Source organism: Scyliorhinus torazame, chromosome 2, assembly GCF_047496885.1.
Source record: "Scyliorhinus torazame isolate Kashiwa2021f chromosome 2, sScyTor2.1, whole genome shotgun sequence".
NCBI lineage: Eukaryota > Metazoa > Chordata > Chondrichthyes > Carcharhiniformes > Scyliorhinidae > Scyliorhinus > Scyliorhinus torazame.
Window position 1 is genome coordinate 67160171 of NC_092708.1, and position 23472 is coordinate 67183642.

The 23472-nt window shown below is 48.7% G+C and overlaps 2 protein-coding genes across 11 annotated transcripts in view; one reads left to right on the forward strand and one right to left on the reverse strand.

Annotated features, from left to right (window-relative positions):
* The window catches only part of LOC140388240 (uncharacterized), a 75850-nt gene extending 64175 nt beyond the window's left edge, over window positions 1–11675 (forward strand). For 6 of the 8 annotated variants that reach the window (XR_011934130.1, XR_011934131.1, XR_011934124.1 and 3 more), the window contains one exon: window positions 11072–11675. Coding sequence is in view for 4 of the 8 variants with exons in the window: in XM_072472106.1 (XP_072328207.1) it covers window positions 11072–11330 (259 nt within the window). In the remaining 4 variants the exon portion in view is untranslated. Of the gene's footprint in view, window positions 1–10059; window positions 10303–11071 lie in introns of all 8 variants that reach the window. The other 2 variants (XM_072472096.1, XM_072472079.1) reach the window with 1 other exon arrangement.
* LOC140388271 (histamine N-methyltransferase-like) overlaps window positions 1–23472 on the reverse strand; it is a 69253-nt gene that overhangs the window by 24643 nt on the left and 21138 nt on the right. The window contains exons 2-5 of one of the 3 annotated variants that reach the window (XM_072472150.1): window positions 22616–22671; window positions 14688–14758; window positions 12432–12539; window positions 8190–8320 (exon numbers count right to left, since the gene is read on the reverse strand). In XM_072472150.1, coding sequence (XP_072328251.1) covers window positions 8190–8320; window positions 12432–12539; window positions 14688–14758; window positions 22616–22671 — 366 coding nt within the window. Of the gene's footprint in view, window positions 1–8189; window positions 8321–12431; window positions 12599–14687; window positions 14759–22615; window positions 22672–23472 lie in introns of all 3 variants that reach the window. The other 2 variants (XM_072472141.1, XM_072472160.1) reach the window with 2 other exon arrangements.

Sequence of the window (23472 nt, forward strand, 5' to 3'; positions counted from 1 at the left end):
ATGTCTGATGCAGATATGATCCCGAACGGCATCCTGTTGTAACAATACCTGCCAAAGGGGGTATTAAATGTGCAAAGCTTCCTGCTGGATTTATCGAGCTGGATTTGCCAGAATCCTTTTGAGGCGTAGAGTTTGGTGAAGAGCTTGGCGCGAGCCATCTCACATGTGAGCTCTTCGCGCTTGGGAATTGGATAATGCTCCCTCATGATATTGTGATTTAGATTCTTGCGATCAATGCAAATTCTCAATTCGCCGGAAGGCTTTTTTACACATACTATGGAACTGACCCAGTCAGTCGGTTCCGTGACTTTGGAAATCACTCCTTGGTTCTGGAGGTCCTGCAGCTGCTGCTTGAGGCGGTCCTCAAGGGGTGCTGAGAACCTGCGAGGTGCGTGCACCACAGGAGTGGCATTCGGTTTTAATAAAATCTTGTAGGTGTACGGGAGCGTGCCCATGCCCTCGAAGATTTTGCGGTACTGGTTGATAATGGTGTCGAGTTGCGCCCTGGAGTCGGTGTCCTGAAAGGCAGACGCGTCAGCAGGAGAGAGAGAGTGAACTCTCTAAACTAGGTTCAACAGCTTGCATGCCTGCATGCCAAGCAGGGAGGCTTTCGAGGAGCCCACGATTTCAAAGGGAAGGATGGCTTTGCGTGACTTGTGCGTCACTTCGAGCTGACATGAGCCGCTGGCAGCAATGGCATTGCCATTATAATCTAATATCTGGCAGGCTGATGGGAGGATGGCTGGTTTGACACGAAGGCTTTGGAGGTCAGACCGCTCAATGAGATTGGCGGAGGCACCAGTGTCCAGGCGGAATAGTATTTGGGACTGGTTGACCGTAAGGGTGGCACACCACTCATCGTCTGGATCGATGCTGTATACCGATAGAGGCTGGATTCTTTGCTTCGGCGACACCCTGTTTTTTGTAACGATACCGATTCGAAAAGGTGCTTTCGGGTCCTCGGTGTCAATATCGGGTAGTAGGTCCGCATCGGACTCGGTGACCGTGGGTTGAATGGCCCGGACATTCCTGCAGGGCTGGCTGGAGTGCCAAGAGTTGGCAGGCTGAGCTGACCTGCATAAAGCAGCATAGTGGCCAAGTTTGCCACATCTCAGGCATTGTCGGGATTTGGCGGGGCATTGCCGCTTTAAGTGGGCGGAGCCACAGTTGCCGCACATTGTAGCGTCAGTACGTTCGCAGTGCCACCGCGCATGCACGGTGCGGCCGTACGTAGTCCGCGCCTGCGCAGTACGTTTGTCGACGTCGCCGTCCCCTCGTTCGGTGCGCACAAGCACGGGAGTCCGCGAAAAGCGCGCAAAATGGCTGCCATCATCCAGGCTGAGGCCCTGGAGTTGCTCGATTGCTTGGACCCGTTCTGCCTCGTGGGGACCTTGCCGTGCCTTTCAGCCGCTTGGATGTGGGAATACCGACTAGTGGCGTGTTCGTGTAGCACACAGGTCTCGATAACGGTCGCTAGGGTGAGCTGCTGTACCTTGAGGAGCTGCTGGCGTAGGGGTTCCGACTGAACACCGAAAACGATCTGGTCGCGTATTATGGAGCTTGAGGTGGGCCCATAATTACAGGACTGTGCAAGGATGCGGAGGTGGGTGAGAAAGGACTGGAAAGTTCATCCTTACCCTGTAAACGCTGTTGGAATACATAGCGCTCAAAACTTTCATTCACCTCTATGTTGCTGTGAGTGTCAAACTTGAGGAGGACCGTCTTGAATTTTGATTTATCTTCATCATCAGCAAAGGTGAGAGAATTTAAAATGTGGATGGCATGTTCCCCGGCCGTGGATAGGAAGAGAGCGATCTTCTTGGTGTCTGAGGCATCTTCCCGGTCTGTGGCTTCCAGGTAGAGCTGGAAGAGTTGTTTGACTATCTTCCAGTTGGCCCCCAGGTTACCGGTGATGCGGAGCGGCGGCGGCAGGCGGCAGGGTCCCAGACATTTTGCAGGATGACTGTTGCTGGTGGAAGGCAGATCACTTGCAGGTAGGTCTAAGAAGTTCTAATATCCCTCAACTCCTGGTATCATGATGTGTTGGGTGTTCTGGATCCGTGGAACACATACAGGCCACCAACAATTAAAACAGTGCAACACTATTTTATTAAGTTAGAAACTGTTGAACATACTTTCACCGTGGGTTAACACGATGTTAGATAAAACTAAAGACCTATGCCTGTCCGAAACAGTCTATGCAGTCAGCACATGGTGAGGACCTGTGCTGTCAGCTGTTAGCTCTGTCCTTGTAGGAGGCTGCATCCCGAATGAGCGGGAACTCTGATGCCCCCTGTCTTTATAGTGAGTGTGCTCTAACTGGTGATTGGCTGCAGTGTTGTGTGTGTTGATTGGTCTTGCTGTGTGTCCATCAGTATGTGTGTATCTGCACCGTGATATACTGGTGTATATCATGACAGTAAGGACCCTGGTCGATACCACAGTAGGCCTCCAGGACTGGCAATGCAGGTGTCGGTGGTGCCTCGGGGCTTGTCTCCACTCGCATCACCATCCCATAGAGAGGCCCGGGGGCCACCGGACACCCCGAGGGAAGAGGAGGGGCTGTGACCTGTGTCGGTGACCCCTGCAGGGGAGGTCCCGGAACATTGCAGCACCTCGGACTCCCCCCGTTCCGTCCCTGGTGCATCTGGTGGGCAGCGGCCAGAACAGGGTGGCACCATGCCATCCAGGACGCCCGAGGAGCAGCCTGGTCCATCCAGGCCGGGCCGCCCCAGGAAAGGAGCACCAACGGGGAGCCAAGTCCCAGCAGTCCGCCTCCACTCCTGCCGCACCATCTGAGGAAGCACAGAGACGTAGTGGTAGGGCCCGTAAGGCCAGGAAGCTAGACACCTAGTAAGTTGGCACGGGTGCAGGGCACGGTTTAGTTATAGGGGCTAGGGCACGTGTATGTTACCTTTCTAATTAAACTCACTGTTACACCAATGCAAGCTGCCTCTGTGATATGCCCGATGCCTGCGAGGTCGGGTAGGGGACTGAGTGTCACTGTGGTCGAGGGGTTAGCGAACTTGAGCCCCGGTGGGTGCAGTGTGCACCCCCCCTCAGACATCCACGCCACCCCGCCCCCAGCGATTCGACAGGGCCATGCGATGGAGTGTCGAGCACGCAGACAGTGACCACCCAGGTGGAAGGCGTAAACGTGGCCATGAGTCAGACATCAGATTGCGAGCTCACAACTCATCGCAGAGCCGGTTGTCATCATCCTCCATCGCATCGAGCACACCCGCTTCCACAAGCAACCGTGTGAGCACAGCCCGTTGTGCCGCAGGTGGATGTGGTATGGAGGGGTGTGGTGCATGAGGTCGTGTGGGAGGTAAGGGTGGTGGGTGGTTTGGATGGGGCACCTCATGGGTGTTGTGGGAGGTGGGGGTGCAGGGTAGTGAGGTGCCGTACAGTGGGGTCAGCGAGCCCCTACCACCTAGTTGGTGAAACGTGCAGTGATCAACGCCTCCTGTGCTCACTGGTCAAGCCGGTGGCATCATGCAACCTCCCTTCCATATCCAGCCCCCATGTTCCGGCGATTCCCCCCGCCCATCCTCCTCATCTGGAGAGCCGTGCCCTTCCCGGGCTCCCCCTCTGCCCCCTCAACCTCCTCCTCCTCCAGCACATCGCCCTTCTGCTGGGCTATATTATGGAGGACGCAGCAGACCACAACGATGCGGCCGACCCGCTCCGACGGGTACTGGAGGGGCCCTCCATGCAGTCCAGGCACCTGAAGCACATCTTCAGCAGCCCAAAGCACCACTCGATCACGCCCCTGGTTGTTGCATGGGCCTCATTGTAGCGGGTCTCCGTGTCGGTCTGTGGCCTTCGTATAGGCGTCATCAGCCATGACTGCAACTGGTAACCCCTGTCGCCCAGCAACCAGGCCCGCAGCCGGGGGGAGGGGTGGGAGTTCCACGAACATGGCGGGGATGAACGATTGTGCCAGGATAAAAGCATTATGTACACTGCCCGGATACCATGCACAGACGTGCAGGATCGTCATCTGGTGGTCGCAGACCACCTGAATGTTCATGGAGTAGGTCCCCTTCCTGTTCATGAACACGGCCCCGTTCTCCGCTGGTGGCCGCATGGCGAGGTGCACCCCATCGATCGCCCCTTGGACCATGGGTTTCATGGCCACGGCTGCGAATCCCGCTGCCCGGGCATTCTGGTGGGCCCGGTCCACGGGGAACTGGATGTAGTGGGCCGCGATGTCATACAGGGCGTCAGTCACTGCACGGATGCACAGGTGTACCGATGTCTGGGAGAAGCCGGTCAGGTCTCCGCTCGGCGACTGGAACGACCCCGTTGCGTAGAAGTTCAGGCCACCATAACCTTGATGGCCATTGGGATAGCATGTCCTCCCCCGGTTGCACGCGGTGCCAGGTGTGCCATCAGGTGGCAGATATGGGCGACGGTCTCCCGGCTCATCCGGAGTCTCCTCCTGCATGCCCTGTCCGGCAGGTCCTCGAAGGACATGCGGCGCCGATAGACACGAGGCCCCATCAGCCGCCTCCGGCGCCGTGTCACCTCCTCCTCCACCTCCTCCTCCACCCCCCCCATCCACATCGGTATCCTCATCCTGTGCCTCACCCCCGTCGTTGTCCTCCTCCTCCTGCGCCTGTCGGTCGGGCGGCACTGCAGCCTGAGCGGCCCGTTCCCAGCCGGCAGGGCTGTCCTCCCCATGCACCCCCCCCGAACCTGGAGGCCCTCCCGCCTTCACCCCCTTGCCCCCCAGTCATGCCCGTATCCATCCCGCCACACGGAGGTCCCGCCACGCCAACCCCCTCACCTCCTGCTTCCGGATCGTGTGGCCCCGGAGAATTGCTAAACGGAGCCCCTCCGCCAATTCTCCGGGCTGCTTGGCGCCGATCACGACCGCGGCGTTTGGGCCTGTTGGGAGAACTGCGGAATGGCGTCAGACCGGCGTCGCACAAAAACATGGTGGGAGCAGGGATTCTCCCAACCGGCGCGGGCTGAGAGAATCCCACCCCCGGTGACTGTAATTACTGGGCAGCCAAGGGCCAAAAGCTTTGGGTATTTTTCTAAGAATTATTGGCTTAATTGTCCCTCGGTGTTCAAAAGGTTAGGTGGGGTCAATGTATTATGGGGATAGGGTGGAGGTAAGTAGGGTGCTCTTTCCAAGGGCTGGTGCAGACTCGATGGGCCAAATGGCCTCCTTCTGCACTGTAAATTCTCTGATTCTATGAATTCACTTGTGCTGTGACTTCAGGGCACGTGGGGCTGGAATTGACCGTGCACTAGACCAGGGTGCCAGAACAATATTCTAACCCAAATATTCCGGAGAGATTCTACACTGGCGAAAGAGTAATGGAGCAGAACCTAAGCTTGAGTGCAGTGACCCAGTCACCAATCACAATGACAGTAATGCTAAGTATAGCAATCATACTAATATGCAGAACAGACGCACGACTCCAGTGGGAATGCTTCAGCAGCACACATCAAAATCGGGCCAAGAATATCCAGCGAGATTGTTTTGGAATTCTGTGGGCTTTCAAATTTCTGGCAATCTCGGAGTCCTGGGGTGAGCTTCCCTGTCTCCTTTATAAAGAGCATATTGGGTAGAGTTACCAAGTACAATCTGAAGTCAATATGATAAAAAGCAAAATGCTGCAGATGCTGGAAATCGGAAATAAAAACAGAAAATGCTGGATAAATTCAACAGGTCTGGCAGCATCTGTAGCAAGAGAATCAGTGTTAACTTTTCGGGTCCGTATGACTTCAGAGCTGAAATCATTGCATTGATTGGGCACTGAGGCCATCAATACTGCAATACTGTATGTCTTTACAGCAAAACTGAACATCTGCACCATTGTTTTTAGGAGCTATGTAGGAAGTGAAATGGGATGTTTCAGCAATTCCTGCGCGCCCACTCTCTTTTACATGTGGTGGGTTAAAACAGCAGCGGCAATGCAGACTGGTCCCAAGAGAACCTAAGGAAAATAAATAGAACTAGAGGTGTGGTGGATGGTCCCCAATCCCATTACTTTCCATTTTACACCCAGCATTATTTCACATTTCATGTTAAAAGTAAGAAAGATACCTTCTGTAATGAAGAAATTTGATTCCACAAGAATCAAATCAAACATGAAATATTAATACAAACCATAGTTCAAATCAACCTGTGCCTCTCAGAGGTTTTTGAAATATTCTAGAACCATCAAATGCACATGATATTGTGGGAGTTGGAATACAAAAGAAGAGCAATTTGTTAATTGGTAAAGCATTAGTAAATAGCAGAGTCTCAGTTTCTCCTCTTTCATCTGAAGGCATTGAGGTTTGTTGGGTTACTGCCCATTGGGGTTGCCATTCACCACAACTAAAAGGGCATTTTTCATCTGACATCAACTATAAATGGCACTGATTATGTGTAAATGCCATCATGGTGAAAGCTAATTCTCTCACCACCTTTGTATTGGTGGCCTCTTCTGATAAGGTTGTGTGAATCGGTGATCTTTCATAAACAGATAATTTCCTGAAAGAGTCAGCTGTTGCCAAGAACAGGAATCATCACCGATTTCTTAGAAACAGAGAAGAAATAGGAGCAGGAGAAGCCATTCGGTCCTTCGAGCCTGCTCTGCCATTCATTATGATCAAGGCTAATCATCCAACTCAATAACCTAACCCCGCTTTTCCCCATGATCCCCTTCGCCCTAAGTGCTATATCTAACTGCTTCTTGAAACCATACAATTTAAGGATTCACAGGGAAATACAGTGCAGAAAAGGCCCTTCGGCACTTCATGCACTGCGGCATGAAAGGCACCTGATCTGCCAATCCTAATCCCATTTGCCAGAATTTGGCCCATAAACTCACATTTTAAGACGTGCCAAGTGCTCATCCAGGTACTTTAGAAAGAATGTGAGGCAACCCGCCTCTACCACACTCCCAAGCAGTGCGTTCCAGATCGTCGCCACCCTCCCACCCTCACCTTGAACTTGTGTCCCCTCATAACCAGCTGAGGTGAACTGCTGTTCCCTATCTATCCTGTCCACGTCCCTCATCACCTTGTACACCTCAATATCAGGTCGCCCCTCAGACAATGTTTTGGACTCAACTACTGCCTGTGGGAATGAATTGCACAGGCTCACTATTCTCTATGTGAATAAATTTCTCCTCATCTCTGTCCTAAATGGTCTACCCGGTATCCTCAGACTGTGACCCCTGGTTCTGGACACTCTCACCATCAGGAACATCCTTCCTGCATCTACCCTGTCCAGTCCTGTTAGAATTTCATAGGTTTCTCTCAGATCTTCTGAACACCAGTGAATACAATCCTAACCGATTCAATCACTCTTTGTACATCAATGCTGCCGAGGTCCCACTTAGAGGGTTTATCTGCTGCCGAGCAAAAGCTCCTTGCAAATCAAGGCACCATTTTAGTTGGCAGCCCCAACCTTCTCCGCCCCCTCCCCTTTCAGGTCTCTCTCTCTCTCTCTCTCTCTCTCTCCCCCCCTCCCCCCCCACAACCCCCCCCCCCCACCCCCACCACCATTTTTGAGACCCCGTCCAACTGTGCGGGGAGGCCCAGGGTACCGTCAATTACCCCCCTCTACTTTGCAAGGCACCCCCAGGCCCATACCCTGGCAGTGCTAACCTGACACATGGGCAGTGCCACCTGGAAGCCTGGTAGTGCCAAGATGGCAAGATCATGGCCCGTATCCAGGAGCACTTAGTTTAAAAAATGCCAGGGTGCCATCCTGCCCTGTCCCTGACCATCCGGGGACCCCCAAGAACTGGGAGACTCCCCCATGTGCCGTTATGCCCGATCCACGTTTGTGTGGACCAGAAACCAAACAGCTCCCTGGCAAGACCTCACAGACACGGCCAGTGAGTCCCGGGCGTCAGGTAAATCCAACGTCTGGGTTTTTGAATGAGCAATAACGCTCATTTAAATATTCAGGTCTGGATCTCGACCAGAGAGAGCGCGATCCAGATCGTGATATCTCGTGAGATCCTGTTCAATCCCGTAACACGTTTCGAGCGTCGCGAATCATGCAAAATTCAGCGGCCTCGTCCCGACACTAAGTCGGGCGTGACGAGGCAGCTGAATTGTGCCCATGGTCAAATTGACATTTGGCTAGAATTGGTTTCACATTCAGCCCTCACTGACAGTAAATGTCTACTCCATCTACGGGTTGTAAAGTTCACCATAACTGCAGTTACCTCAATCATGTGAATGAAATCAAACTTTTTGCTTTCCTTTCTCTCCTTGTTTTGCTTTACATATTCTTCCAAGCTCATCTGATTCCAAGCAAAGGAAATGTTGAGACCCTGACCCTTTTCTTTCACAAGCTCTGGAACACAGGGAGATAGAGCAGAAATGTATATTGTCAATTAACTGATAAATGTTTGTTTGTTATATTATTGTGTCCGGTTTCCTGGATCTCATATATAGACACACATTTCATTTCCTTCTGGTTTTAATGGAGAACATTGATATGTTAGAGTTAGCCCAGGAAAATTGAGATCAAGGGTGCGATTCAATGGAAAAATGTCAAAGTCCGGTTTTGGGAGCATTTGGTGGAGTGATTCGCAACAGCCAAATTGGCAATATTGCAACCCATATTCAACTGCACTTAGTGCCAAAAATGAGCCTCCACATGAATCTCGACATACCTGGCTCGCTTGCCGTCTGATTCACCCAACCCATTACTCAGCTGCCAACCACTAACAAGAGGGAAAGAGGGAGCTGCTTTTAAATGCTTCCTCATCACTCACTTCCAGTCAATATACAAGCACGGCAGCACATAGCTCTGCTTCTCGCTTTGGGGATGCGGACTTCACAAGACGTCTCAATTCTGTGGAGGAGTTTGGGCAGTACGGGGGTGCAGTGGTTAGCACTGCTGCCTCATGGCGCCAAGGTCTCAGGTTCGATCCCGGCTCTGGGCCACTGTCCGTGTGGAGTTTGCACATTCTCCCCGTGTTCGGGTGTGTTTCACCCCCACACCCCAAAGATGTACAGGTTAGGTGGATTGGCCACGCTAAATTGCCACTTAATTGGAAAAATGAATTGGGTACTCTAAATTTATTTTTAAAGAGTCTGTGGAGGCATCCCGGGCTGGATTCTCCAACTCAGTCCGTGGCCGCTCTGGTTTGGGGTGGGGGTGGGGGTGGGGGGGGGGGGGGGGCGTCTTCACAGACGACCAGGCAATCAATCGGGCAGCACCGATCCACGGGCATGCGCAATCCTGGGGGGACCTACTTTGTTCATCATGGTCCGTGGTGTGTGTCCACCATGTCGCATGGGGCGGCCACTGCAGGCCACCACCGTGCGCATGCGCGGACTCCCGACCAGAAGGGCAGGGCCCGTGCCCGCAGCCAGAGCAGTGAGGAGCACTCCGGGGTCCTGCAAGCCCCCTGCAGGTAGGAGAGTCACTCTGGACATGTGTCCGAGAGGGTTGGAGGACAAGCAGCAGCGAAAGCAATGCCACCTGGGAGGCACCAGCAGCTGTCAGTGTGGGCAGCATGACAAGGAGAATCACCTTCCAATGTAGGAATAAGACAAACAACCTCCAATGAGCTGCAAAGATACATTACCACCTCTCTCCTGGCATTGGTTCCACACGCCAACCCCCAATTTCCAAAAGACCCCCTCCCAATCCACTGCCTGAAGGTTTGATCCTCAGAGCTCCCTGGCACCCACTAACATAACGCCTTCATGTCCAGGTGCGGTGCCCACACATGCTAGAAACCCCCCTGACCACCTGCTATTACTCTCCCTGACCCATCCAGCATGCAGTTCACAATGCCCTCTCTTGGTCCCTGCAGGAGAAGATAGCCCATAATAAACAGGAAAGGGCCAGTACTGGCAGGGCAGAATCCAGAGATTTGAGTTCTCATCCCCTACAAGGGTCGGGTTCTGGAATTCGCAGGGTTGCCCAAGGAGGGAGCAGTCACTGGCAGCGAAGTTGACCTGCGCCAGAGAGGTGAAGATTCACTGCCCCTTCACCCAGATGCCCTGTCTCAAGTGGGTTGTTCATGTCAGACAAAATTACCCTTCCCTCTCACTGACCACCTGTCCATTGTCTCACAGGATCACCGTCTGATGAGGGCGGGCCATCCGGATTCGTACCCCGCCACCCGCCAGCCAAGAGAGCACCTAAGAGGAGAGCTGCGAGGAAACCACCAGCGAGGTGTTACACTTCTCACTCGCACCTTCCACCAGCACAGAGGCATACACCTCGGCGGGCAACATCAGTGGATAATTTTCCTGAGCACAATCTGGGGAGCACCACACAGTTGCTAATGCACATCAGGAGGAGGCAGGAACATCCAGGTGAAACGGCAGAGAGGTCTGCTGCATCCCAGGACACAGCTGGGTCCCAGTCAGATGTCGAGCCTGTGGAAAAAGTTGTCCCATAACTGATACAGATGCTAAGGTGGAGGGTTGGAGATAGAGAAGGGATAAACAGTTGTTAAAAGGGTTACCTTTTATTTGAAGAAATATTTAACTGTTAATTGAAAAGCTATTTTCTGTGATGTTAATGTGTTTAATACTGTGTTGAAAATAAACTTTATTTTGTTATAAAAGATACCTATTGGTCAGTGGAATCACTCCAGGAGCGAAATATCCTTTCCTCACAATTCTAAAAAAATGTTTGAAGTGTTTGGGGTTCTTGCCCAGTATCTCAACAGATGTTGGGGTCCAGTTTCGGATCTTAACGATCCCAATTTTTAAAAAAACGTTCTTTCTAACGGAGATTTCTTTATTTTACATCTTCAGCGTGGGCAGCACGGTAGCATAGAGGTTAGCACTATGGCTTCACAGCGCCAGGATCCCAGGTTCAATTTAGGGTTTGGTCACAGTCTGTGCAGAGTCTGCAAGTTCTCTCCGTGTCTGCTTGGGTTTCCTCCGGGTGCTCCGGTTTCCTCCCACAAGTCCTGAAAGACGTGCTGTTAGGTAATTAGGACATTCTAAATTCTCCCGTGTACCCGAACAGGTGCCGGAATGTAGCGATAAGGGGATTTTCACAGTAACTTCATTGCAGTGTTAATGTAAGCCTACTTGTGACAATAATAAAGATTATTATTATTATCATCTTCAGATCGGGAAGCCAGCCCTGCGCCTGCTCAGAAGGGAAAAACAAGAAGAAAAGTGAAAACGTGCAAAAAAGTAGGTCAGGTGACCACGAAGAGGAACATCATACCAAAGGTGATATCTCAAGGAGCAGGACACGGGAAGGGGACGGGCAGAAAGTTCCAAACCAAGAAGAAGGTCCTAAACTAGGGTGTGCGACCACAACAGGCCCCAGAACAAGCCTGCATCTTGTTCCCACTGATCCATTAGCTGCAAACCATTCATAGCTTTCGAGTGTTTGTCTGTGATTAATAGCTTGTACAAACCATTTGCAGCTTTTATCCATCCATATCCCTTCATGCTACAGTGGCTAAGTGGTGAAACCCTAATGTTTGTAAACATTGACCACTTCAAAGAGAGGTAAGTGCAGTGAAATCACACACTTGAGTTAGTGGAATGCATTTAGAGCTTGGAATGCACTTACATCTCTTTGATGTGAAGTCTTTTGCTGAAAATGGATACCAGCCATCTTTACATGGGTTTGTGATCAGCCAATAGAATAATTAAGCCATATCCACACATGATCCATGACCAGAAACAGATCAAAGATACCACTTTCACCTAAAAAGAATTCATGTCTTTGTGAGTATTGTCTTTGTAAGTTTTGTTTTAGTGTTTAGTTTTTCGTGTGTTGTCTGTGTTTTTATTGTCTTTGGGGGTGTGTTGTGCTGTGTTGTCTTTCTGTTAGTTTAGTCAGTTTTTGCCTTTGATTCTAGTCTCCATTTTAGGTTTGGTTTCGTTTTAGATTTTAGTTTCTGTCTTTTGGGGGTTGTCAGTTTAACAGTCTGTGCCAGTGATGTTAGTCCACTTTTGACTTTGAGTTTGAGTTTAGCTGAAGATTAGCTTTCTCTCTCTCTTCATGTTTCATTGCCAGACTTTGACCTTTAAAAAGTTACTTTCGAGCTGTCTGCCTAAGCAAAGAAAGATAATGTCTGTAATTCTCTGAAAGCTTCGAATTGTCTACGAATTGCCTTTTAAATGACTTTCAAATTGTAATCAAGCGACTACAAATAAAACAATTCTTTTTGGCACCTGAGGAGTTTATACTGCAAATTTCTGCTGAGTTCCAGTATTCGCAAAGTGCTACTGATAACCGAATAGCAGAGATGATATAAATTCCTTCAACTTTACACAGTCGAATAATACAAGGAATCAAACAACTTAACACAGTCTACAAATAGTACAAATCTTACAACTTGTCGTATTGCGCCAGGACTTGATTCATCAACTAAGTTTCCCCCAAACTTGGCGTAGTTCGACAGGTTAAGATCCTATAAATTATAGTTTCCTATATTTCCGTACATGAATACTTAAATTTAAAACATTACCTTTGTATTTGGAGATTTGTTGTGGATTCAGCTCCACTACTTCATTGTGAATATAAAGGCCTGGATGTTGGGATTGAATTTTACCAAGCATTTCAAAGTCAACTTGACCTGAATGGGAACACAGAACATTTCTGAATGCTTCTGTCCATGAATTCATTGCAGAAAATCTACAAATGAAATAATTTAACTTCATTAAAACTATTGGGATTTCATGACTTCCTTTAAATTGTTTACTTATCATTTCAATTTTCCTTTACCTTTCAAATCAATTTCTACTGAACTGCAAACAATGTTATTTTTCCAACAGCATTGCTAACTAATTTTATTTTCTGTCAATTGTGTGAATAGAACTCAAGTCTACTATTTGGGAACAAAATAAAATGAATACATTGAAATAAGATCACACGTCTGAGATAGAATAATAGGTGGTTTAAAACTACTGCTATATTAATAGGTCGATAATAATAGCAAAAATGATAAGCGAATGTCTTTCCTGCAATGTGATCAGGTTTCCTTTCTAACCCAAAATGTAAAAAGCCCAACAAGGAAAGATTGTGAAGAAGAGGCTTATTCCACTCGAAATGTTATTACTAAGGGAAGATTCACTGTTAGGCTCAGAAATGGGAAATAAACCAAAGCAGGTAAGAGAAATAAACATAGATTGTCTAGGCCACTATGCCTAAATAAAGACAGAAGGGTTAGGAAAGAGGTACATAAAGTATGTAGACAGTAGCGGAGAGCACATCAAAAGAGCAGACAAAGAGATTAGGAATTCAAAAGGTATATTTTTACCCAAGGCGTGGTGAGAATGTGAAACTTGCTACCATAGGAAGTGATAATGTGAAAAACATGGATACATAAATGTAAGGCAAGACATGGACATGAGGGAGAAAGGAATAGAGTGACATCATATTGGATTTAGATTAAGAGATAATCGAGTGGGATATAAACCCCAGCATGGACTAGTTGGTCCATTTCTGTGACTTATATCATGTGTGTTCCTATGTGATTTGACATCTGAACAAAATCCTTTTGCTTTTTTGAACAGGTCAATCTTTCTCAAATTTATAGTGAAGTTCTTGAACATGGGAACTGATGGACAAATCTGCAACATTTCTTTGCTGCAGTCAAACATAATTCCATCTGTATTTCTTGAATTTGACGTTGATGATTTACAGTCTGCACTTTTCCAGAAAAACATTGCACAACAGCTTCTAAAACCTTGTCCAAATTTAATTTGTCCTCTTGAATCATTCTACATGGAACTGGAGTGAATTAACAAGCTGATGCTGTTGAGATACAGTTCATCTGCTGTTTATATTAGGAAGCATTCAGCAGTAAGTTTAATCATTTATAGCCAACATTTAATTATCCAATTCTTAATTAGTGAGCTAATTAATTGTTTCTGCAATGCTGTGCAATCTCTATGTCTTGCCTTTTACACTCAGTCTCAAGTAAGATTTAATTAATTTTAAACATTCAAGAGAGAACAGATTGATACTTTATCACACAAGCTTCAATACAAAGCATAAAAGTTAGTCATTTTATTTTGAAATATCAAGTGGAACACATTTAAAAATAATTATGTTAAATAAGAATTTGAAGAAAGTATAATTTATTTTTGTTTTATTTCAAGTTGTATTAGCAAATTCATAAAACAACACAGCGCATCAGTTATTTAGAATAAAATATATTCAACGTTATTAAACGATAGATTTGAGATGGCAAAATTGTGATGATGGTCCAATTCCATCAACGGTCCCTGGAACATGGCAATATTAAATCTACAGATGGTTGACTCAATTCCAGTCTTTTCTTGACAAGCAAGTAGATTACTATACAATTCAATGGGCCTATGTCCCACACGCAGGATCACCATTGGTCACACATGCTTTTTGAGAACTAGGCAAGTGTAAGATTGAAACTTCACGAGTTGCAGGGTAGGTAGCAGGAAATCCCCAACAACATCATGGTAAATAAAGGAACTCACCTTCCAATGTGAGTACATTTCCAACATCTTTGTTGCAAACACAAGATCCAAACCAAAGCCCAGTGAACAGTGATTCCACCCGTTGGAGCTACAGGGATTTGTGTAACAACAATATGAAGCTGCAATCAGATGTAACAGTATTACAATTAAAAAAGGGTAACTACAAAGACATGAGGGAGGAGCTGGCCAGAGTTGATTGGAAAAGGAACCTAGTAGCTAGTGCGGTCTCAAAATTGCCCTTGGCATGTCTCAAATGCAGGACCCACCGAGATATGTGTGTATCTGCACTGGTGGAGGGTGTTCACGTGACAATGAAACATCAGAAGCCCAGTTCGTTCTGAAATAAAAAATACAATTTATTGCTGACATGGGAAAGGGTTCAAATGCTCCTTGGTCAATATCGTGACATTTGAGTTGATGATCCGCTCAGCCATCGTGGGTGTTATGGGTGCCGATATCTAATTCTAGAACCAGTTCAGTGAGTTACCAACATCTCGTCATTGCTTATGCCCACGGACAATGCCACCCTGATGACCAGAGTCTGGTCCTCCTCAGCAGTCATTGCTGCAACAGCCTCAGCACCAACCCGGGATCTGCCTCTCAATGGAGTTGTGAACTCTCTTGTCCTGCAAGGAGGGAAGCCAGAGAGATATGAATGTGAGAAGTGAGATGTGTAGAGAGGGTGGAATGAAAACATTTGTGGAGGATGACCATGAAGGATGAATTTGAGGATACGAGGAGGTGTCTTGAGAGAATGAAGCCTCAAGGTTTGTTGTCCTGAGGAGTGCTGAGCAGGAGAACTCTAGGGAAGTCGGGTAATGATGATAGAAATTTAAAAGTGTTATCACCTTTGTTGCTTTTAGTGGATCATTAAACCTCTTACAGAACTGCATCCAGATGTGTGGGCCCACACATCTGCTGCTGCACAAACTCTCACTCTTCCTCAGATCCACTGGGAACTTCCATTCGGTCCTTCAACACCTCTAGCATGTGATTTGTTATGTTCTAGGTGTAACATAAGCGGCTTCCTTGTGGTGCACTTGACAAAGGAAGGTTCAGACGTGGAGATAACTTCAACACGTTTATTAAATTATTTACACTTCTATTACTCGGGTTCGGCACTACTGCTAATCCTACCATAGCTACCCAGACTGACTAACCAGTTGCTGCAATCCACGTGGTGGGTGTAATATTGAATCAACCCAGTGTCTCTACTCACTGACTGTCTCCACTGGAAAGAGGCAGATCATGTGTGTGGTGTCCTTTATATATGGGTTGGTGTAATGCCCTCCTGTGGTCGTGTCACCTCTGTGTGTATCGTGAATGTCCATTGGTCGTGTCCTATCTAACTGATCTATTGGTTGAGTGTGTGTGTGTGATGTCTCTGGTTCTCCTCTAGTGTCTAGCTAGCCTACATGTATTTACATTGATACACATCACCACATCCCCCCTTTTTTATATGTTACATATTTTCTGTACACTTTAAGAAAATTGAACAAAAAACAGGTCGATAGGTTAAGGTATATACAAGTCATGGGAACAGTGATTAAACAATAAGTCCAAATCATTTGTGTGAGTCCAAAAACCATCAATCATCATAGTCAAATGTCTCTCTTGGTTATGAACACCATCAATGTCCCTGTGCCACAGGAACCAAGAAGTGGTCAAATCACTTTGCTGTCTGATTTGGAGTCCCTTTCTGTTTTGATGTTTGTGATGGTGCTGTTGGATGGCATCTTGTAGCTGATAAGTCGTTGACATTGAAGAGGTACCGTCAACAGTTTCATTCGAGGTCATGGATGTGCCATATGTTGAAGTTGGATAAGACTGTACGTACTGGTTCTGGCCACATGCTGTGCAGGAAGAGTGATCCTGCTGAGAACCGTTGAAGCTTGTCGAATTGGAAACAGAATTGCTGCTCGCATATATACTTGGTGATGGTATGAAACTAGAACCTTGCATCTGATAGGAATATGCCGTCTGGCCAGGCTGGGGTGCAGCAAATCCTGGGGTATAACTAAGGCATCCAGTCTGTAGTGCAGATTGTGCTTGCGGTAGTCCTCCTTCGGTCTTGATTCCATTAGTGGGCAATCTGTAGTGCTGGCCTGTTTGAGAATATGCTGCATAGACTGCTGGCTGCTGCATTCCTGAATACTGGGTTTGTCCAGCATGAGCTGTCATTGGCTGCACAGCTGGTGTGGAAAAAATGTGTGGATATAGCTGTGGTGAGTATTGATGTATTCCCCTTGGACTGTAGCCTCTGCTTGTTATCACTGACCCAGTGTAATTGTTAAGTGATCCATCTCCTGTCGTAGTGGCATCTGCTGCCACCCTGAGTGTGCCATCACTGAGGTTGCGGCACTCACTGTCTGGAGTAAAGTCCGGCTTACGTGAATCAGAGTCGGCGTTTGGTTGCTCCCCATCTGAAGTCTGGTCTGTTTTAACTGAGTCAGTGTTGGTTTGTTGATGCTCCCCGTCCGGAGTGTTAGCAGGTTCACTGGAGTCAGCTGAGATTTCTTGAAGCTGCACGTCTGGAGTCGGAACATGCAGGAATGCATTGACTTGTGGAGAGGTTTGAGCGAATGAGGGTGGAAGTATCGTGGTGTCACCGGAGTCACCAGTGGTCTCACAGTGATCGTCGAGTGCCTCTGTACACACTAGCTGAGGTCTGTCACTTTGCACATCTTGCATGGGAAGTGGGATACTGTCGTCACTCGTCTCATACCGTGGGTAGATCCTCAGTAGCTGCTTGTTGTTCATTTGGGTTGGGTAACTTGTCAGAGTCTTCATCTGGTGGGGCAAACAATGTGGGTGGACTGTCATTGTCTTGCTGTTGTCCTTCATTTGGGCTTGGACTGTCATCGTCGCTTTGTTCTTCACTGTAGCTTGATAGACCGTCATGGCGTCCTGCTGTGCACTGGAGCATGGTAGACTGTCAAAGTCTTCTTGCTGTGTACTTGAGCATGGCAGACTTGCATCGTCTGCTGCTAGTTGGTCAGAGGAGGTTCCTAGACCCTCATGGTCCTGTTCCTGCAAGGATTGCGCGTCGGAGTCTTGCGTTGCTTCTATCGTGGAGGCTGTCCACGAGCTCGCTGCGGAGGCTTGTGACACTGGAGTCACGTCTTGTGTGTGCAAGGATTGCGCTCTGGATTTTTGCGTTTCTTCTATCGTTGAGTCTGTCCACGAGCTCGCTGTGGAGGCTTGTGAAACTGGAGTCACTTCTTGTTCGTGCAAGGACTGTGCTCTGGAGTCTTGCGTTTCTGCAATTGTGGAGTCTGTCCACGAGCTCGCTGTGGAGGCTTGTGACACTAGAGTCACTTCTTGTTCATGCAAGGACTGCGGTGTGGAGTCTTGCATGTCTTCTTTCATAGAGTCGGGAACCCTGAGCGGTGCGTGGACCACGCTCTGTGTGGCAGTAGGCCGCTCTCTGTGGGCTTGACCCGCTCTCTGTCTCTTGGTTTCAGGCCGCAGCATAATCCTGCACTCAGGAGTCGGGATGTCATATCTGCTTCGCTGAAGATCCTCAAATCCGAAGAACTCGTTATCTGGGTCGTCAATGTGCAACACGTCTAGTTGCGGATCGGATTTGGTACTGGGGTAGCCTCCCAAGGTGAAAGGTTTGTCTGAGTCGTTGTCTTCTAGGACCATATCATCACTGTTTTCTTCGGAGCTGGCATTGGGCTCGCGAGGTCCAGAGAAAATGTAAAGGTCGGTTTCGAAGTATTCAAGGTCGCAATCATCAGTTTGGGCATATGTGGGGGTTTCTTCGTGCAGGGTTCTTCGGAGGTTAATTTCATTTCCTGGTTCAATTTGAGGCATTGTGCTGTCATTCCAGGTGAAGGAAGGTTATTTTACGGCTTTAAATATTTTTTCTTTGATTTGGGACGTTTCCCCTTTAAATGGGCGTGGTCCGGGGCATCTGCCGTCATGACGCATGTGACATCATACGTAGGAAGCGTTTGCGCATGTGCAAATCGCTGTTCCTGTACCGGGGGCCGTTTTCGTGAATGCGTATGCGCGGCTTCTCGCAACTGCGCAAGTGCATCCCTTTAGAAAGACGACCGCCGATCAAAATTGTTCTCTGCTCCGGGATCTCGGCCTCGTGATGAGTACTGGCACTTCTCTTACCTTTTCTTGCTGGTTGGAGTGTGTTTTCCTCGCAGTATTTGCCGAATTTGTCCAGGACTGCCTGGAAGTCGCTCCTGTTTTGCCCTTTGGAGAAGTTGAATTTTTTTAAGATTTCTTCTGCTCTGTCACCGGCGATGGTGAGCAGAAGCTCTGTCTTTTCAGCATCGGCCATGTCTTCCAGGTCGGCCGCTACCAGGAAGATTTCAAACATTTGCCGGAATACCTGCCAGTTTTCACGGAGATCGCCGTGGCACTGGAGCTGCTGCGGAACCAGGGTCTCGAACATCTTGCCTGGGTATCGTTGTTGGTTGTCATTGTATGCTGAGGTATGGCTGCATGGATTGAAACAGTTCAGTCCTGGTACCATGATTTGTTATGTTCTAGGTGTAACATAAGCGGCTTCCTTGTGGTGCACTTGACAAAGGAAACGTTCAGACGTGGAGATAACTTCAACACGTTTATTAAACTATTTACACTTCTATTACTCAGGTTCGACACTACTGCTAATCCTACTATAGTTACCCAGACTGACTAACCAGTTGCTGCAATCCACATGGTGGGTGTAATATTGAATCAACCCTGTGTCTCTACTCACTGACTGTCTCCACTGGAAAGAGGCAGATCATGTGTGTGGTGTCCTTTATATATGGGTTGGTGTAATGCCCTCCTGTGGTCGTGTCACCTCTGTGTGTATCGTGAATGTCCATTGGTCGTGTCCTATCTAACTGATCTATTGGTTGAGTGTGTGTGTGTGATGTCTCTGGTGCTCCCCTAGTGTCTAGCTAGCCTACATGTATTTACATTGATGCACATCACCACAGCATGTGCTCCGAGAAGAGTCAGAGAAACATGGGGCCTGAGGTCTGGTGGGGGAGAGTGGGGACAAGGGGAGCGTGTCCATGTCTTCTCATGTTTTCCTGCCATCCTTTGCCTTCCTTGTGATTTCTGTGGTAGAGAATTCCACATGTTCATCACACTTTTGAGCGAAGAAATTTCTCCTCATCACAGTCCTAAATAGCCTACTCCATCTCCTGAGACTGCAAGCCCTTGTTCTAGACCCCCCCACAACCCGATGAATAAACATCCCTGCATCCAGTCTGTCCAGCCCTGTCAGGATTTTATACTTGTGAATTAAATCTTCTCACATTATTCTAAATTCCAGTGAATACAGACCCAGTTGATCCAAATCTCTCCTTATACATTGTATATGTTGTGTTGCCCTATTATGTATTTTCTTTTATTCCCTTTTCTTCCCATGTATTTAATGATCTGTTGAGCTGCTCGCAGAAAAATACTTTTCACTGTACCTCGGTACACGTGACAATAAACAAATCCCATCCAATCCAATCCAATAATCCTGCCATCACAAGAATCAGTGTGGTGAAGATGTAATGTCTCCACAGAAAGTATGTCTTTTTTTTGGATAAGGGGCTGGATTCTCAGCGTCGGGGCGGAGAATCTGTGTTGGCGCAAGAAATCGGGACCGATGCTGGTTTCACAATTCTCCGCCCCCCCTGACTCATGGCATACGCTGCGCCAGTATCCACCGCCTCAGGCCATTGCCTGAAGACCGCACCGCGATGCTCCGTCCCCGACCGGCCGAATTCCCAACAGCGTGGTTCTCACATGGTCCCCCCATCCATTGCGGACTCAGTCCGGTGCCGCCACAGTTGGGGGAGGGCCGATTGGCGGGCAGTGGGGGCTTCATTTGGGGCTGGGGGCAATGTGTGTGGGAGGTCGGGGTGTGCGAGCGGCTGATGCGGTCACTATCAGTCATGGAGCACAGCGCTGCCGCTGAAGGCCGCTGCCGTGCGCATGCGCGGCCGCTGACCCAGAAGTGCGGGGGGCCGTGTTGGCAGCTAGAGCTGCGAACTGTACAACGGCTTCCTGCTAGCCCCCAGCAAACCAGGGAATCTGTGGCCTTTTGATGCCAGTTTTCCTGGCATAAAAGACCACAGTTTTCCCGACGGCGTGGGGTCATAGTCCCAAAAACGGAGAATCCAGCCCAAGGTGACCAAATCTGCACCCAAAACTCCAGGTGTGGTCTCACCAAGGCCCTGTACAGCTGCAATAAGACATCCTTGCTCCTGTACTCAAGTTCTCTTGCACTGAAGGCCAACATACATTGAACATAGAACATAGAAAATACAGCACAGAACAGGCCCTTCGGCCCACGATGTTCCATTCACTTTCGTAACTGCTTGCTGTTTTCAGTGACTGGTGTTCTAGGACAGCTGGGTCCCTTTATATGTGAACATTTCCAATCTATCTTTGAGCAGCATGGTAGCACAAGTGGATAGCACTGTGGCTTCACAGCGCCAGGATCCCAGGTTCGATTCCCCGCTGGGTCACTATCTGTGCGGAGTCTGCCCATTCTCCCCGTGTCTGCGTGGGTTTCCTCCGGGTGCTCCTGTTTCCTCCCACAGTCCAAAGACGTGCAGGTAAGGTGGATTGGCCTTGATAAATTGCCCTTAGTGACCAAAAAGGTTAGGAGGGGTTATTGGGTTACGGGGATAGGGTGGAAGAGAGGGCTTTAGTGGGTTGGTGCATACTCAATGGGCCGAATGGCCTCCTTCTGCACTCTATGTTTGTTTAAATTATACTCTGTCATTCTGCTTCCCCATCCAAAGTGGATAATTTAACATTTCTCCACATTTAATTGCATCTGTCACTTATTTAGTCACTCACTCAACTTGTCCACAGCACTTTGGCGCCTCTCAACATCCTCCTCACCATTCACATTCCCACCAAGTTTTGTGTCATCAATAAACTTATATAATTACCCTGCCTTTGACAGAGGACTGGCCATTATCATATGTTAGCCTTGAGTCTGAAATGAATGGTTAGGCAATGCTAGTTCTTCCAGTACAATCTTTAACCTATGCTCCATTTGTACATTTCTGCTTATTCCCTTGTAACAACACTACACAATGGTGTACTAGTGTTGAAAAAGAGTCAGCTAGACTGGAAACATTGACCGCGATTCTCCAAGCCTCCACGCCGAAATCGCGCTCGGGGCAGGGGCGGAGAATGGGGTGTCAGACCCGCGATCGGGTCCGACACCGGGACGCGACCTCCGGCAACCGGAGAATCGGCTCCAGTCGCGCGCGTGCGTTTGACGCGCCGCCGGTCAGAGGCCATTAAAAGAGGTCTCCATGGGGATTCTCCGCAGTCGACAGGCTGAGTTCACGCCGGCATGGTTCACATATGGTTCCACCCGGCGGGAGCTCGGCGTCGCGGCTGCGGTGGCCGTCCTGCTGGGGGTAGGGGGGTCTGTCTCTGGGGGGGGGCCTCCACGGCTGCTAGGCCTGCGATCAGGGGTCACCGATCGGTGGGCGTGCGCGATCTGGGGAGGGCCTACCTTATTCTGCACCGGCCCGCTGTGTGGATCCGCCATGTTGCGCAGGGCCAGCGCGGAAGCAGCCGCCACGCATGTGGACCCACGACCAGCAGGCAGGGCTGCGTATCGGCAGCTGGAGTAGCGTGGAGCACTCCGGCGCCATGCTGGCCCCCTGTTGGCCACGGAATCACTGGGCCAAAGAGGCCTCTTGACGCCGGCGTGAAACACTCCGGTGTTTATGCCGGCGGCAACACTTGACCGCGGTTTCGGAGAATCCCGGCCATTAGCTCTGTTCTCTCTCCACAGATGCTGTCAGATCTGGTGAGATTGTCGAGTATTTCTGTTTTGCTACACAATGGAAATCCAGGGCAGAATTTCATGGTCAGAGAGCCTCCCCTCCCACCAGCCAGATGTAGAAGGTGGGCAACATCACCACGACCACCACGACTATTTCTGGGAGCCGCAATGCAATTGTATGTCCATTCGGAAATCAACTGTCTGGTCTTGGGGTTTCTGTCCCTTCAAGCAACCCAGTGTGCATTATCCTTGTGGTTGCTGCTGAATGAATGAAAGGTGATCTATTGACATTCATTACTTGATCCTTTTCATTTATCAGAGACAATCGATACTTGATTAAATACCCTGTATAAGTGGTGATAAATACATGCCTCATGAATACAATAGACATACCATTAGATACAGAAAAATGGACACTGCAGGACCTACCTGAACCACTTCCTACCCCCAGGACATTTAGACAGGAAGCTCCCTTTTTCCCAATGCTGCAAAGAGAGCAAAGTTTTATTTTGAATGGACATGAATCTGAAATGGCTTCACTGAACAATGGCTGTGTAGATATTAATTTTAATATGCAAAACGATCGCAGTTAATTTGGAAACCTGCAAAGCAAACGTTAACACATTATTTGAAGTATTTAAACGAGTCACGAAGAAGCAAATTGTCATGATATTCAGATAAACATCATGGTGCAAACACACATACACACTGATGGACAGATCAACGGACCAATCAACACACATGCAACATCACAAGCAAGAGCACACGCACTATAAAACGGGGAACACCACAGTTCCCGCTCATTCCAGCAGGAGACAGCTCAGGGCACAGAGCTCACAGCAAGCCACTCAGACATACACCATGTGCTGAGTGCCTCTCTAAGATAGTGTAAGGGCTGGGTCCACAGGTTAAAGGGTAAAGAACGAACCACAGTCATAAGTTTACAGATGTTGTTATTGATAGTAGTAAGTTGTACCATCTGCAACCGTGTTGGTTCGTCTGTATAGCAGAACATCCAACACGACATAGTACCAGGATTAGAACCCAGCAACTGTGAGACCTACCTACACATCTTCAGGAATCTGCCATCCTGCGCCATGGACACCTTCAGCCCGCCGCGGCCACTCCAAATCGCTGGAAACCTCGGCGTCAACTGGAAGCTGTTTCAACAGCGCTTCCAGTTCTTCCTAGAAGAGAGAATGCTTCAGACACCAGAAAAATTGCCCTCCTCCTCTCCACGGCAGGGCAACATCAACAACTCCCTGGTGTTCGCGGACGGTGAGGAC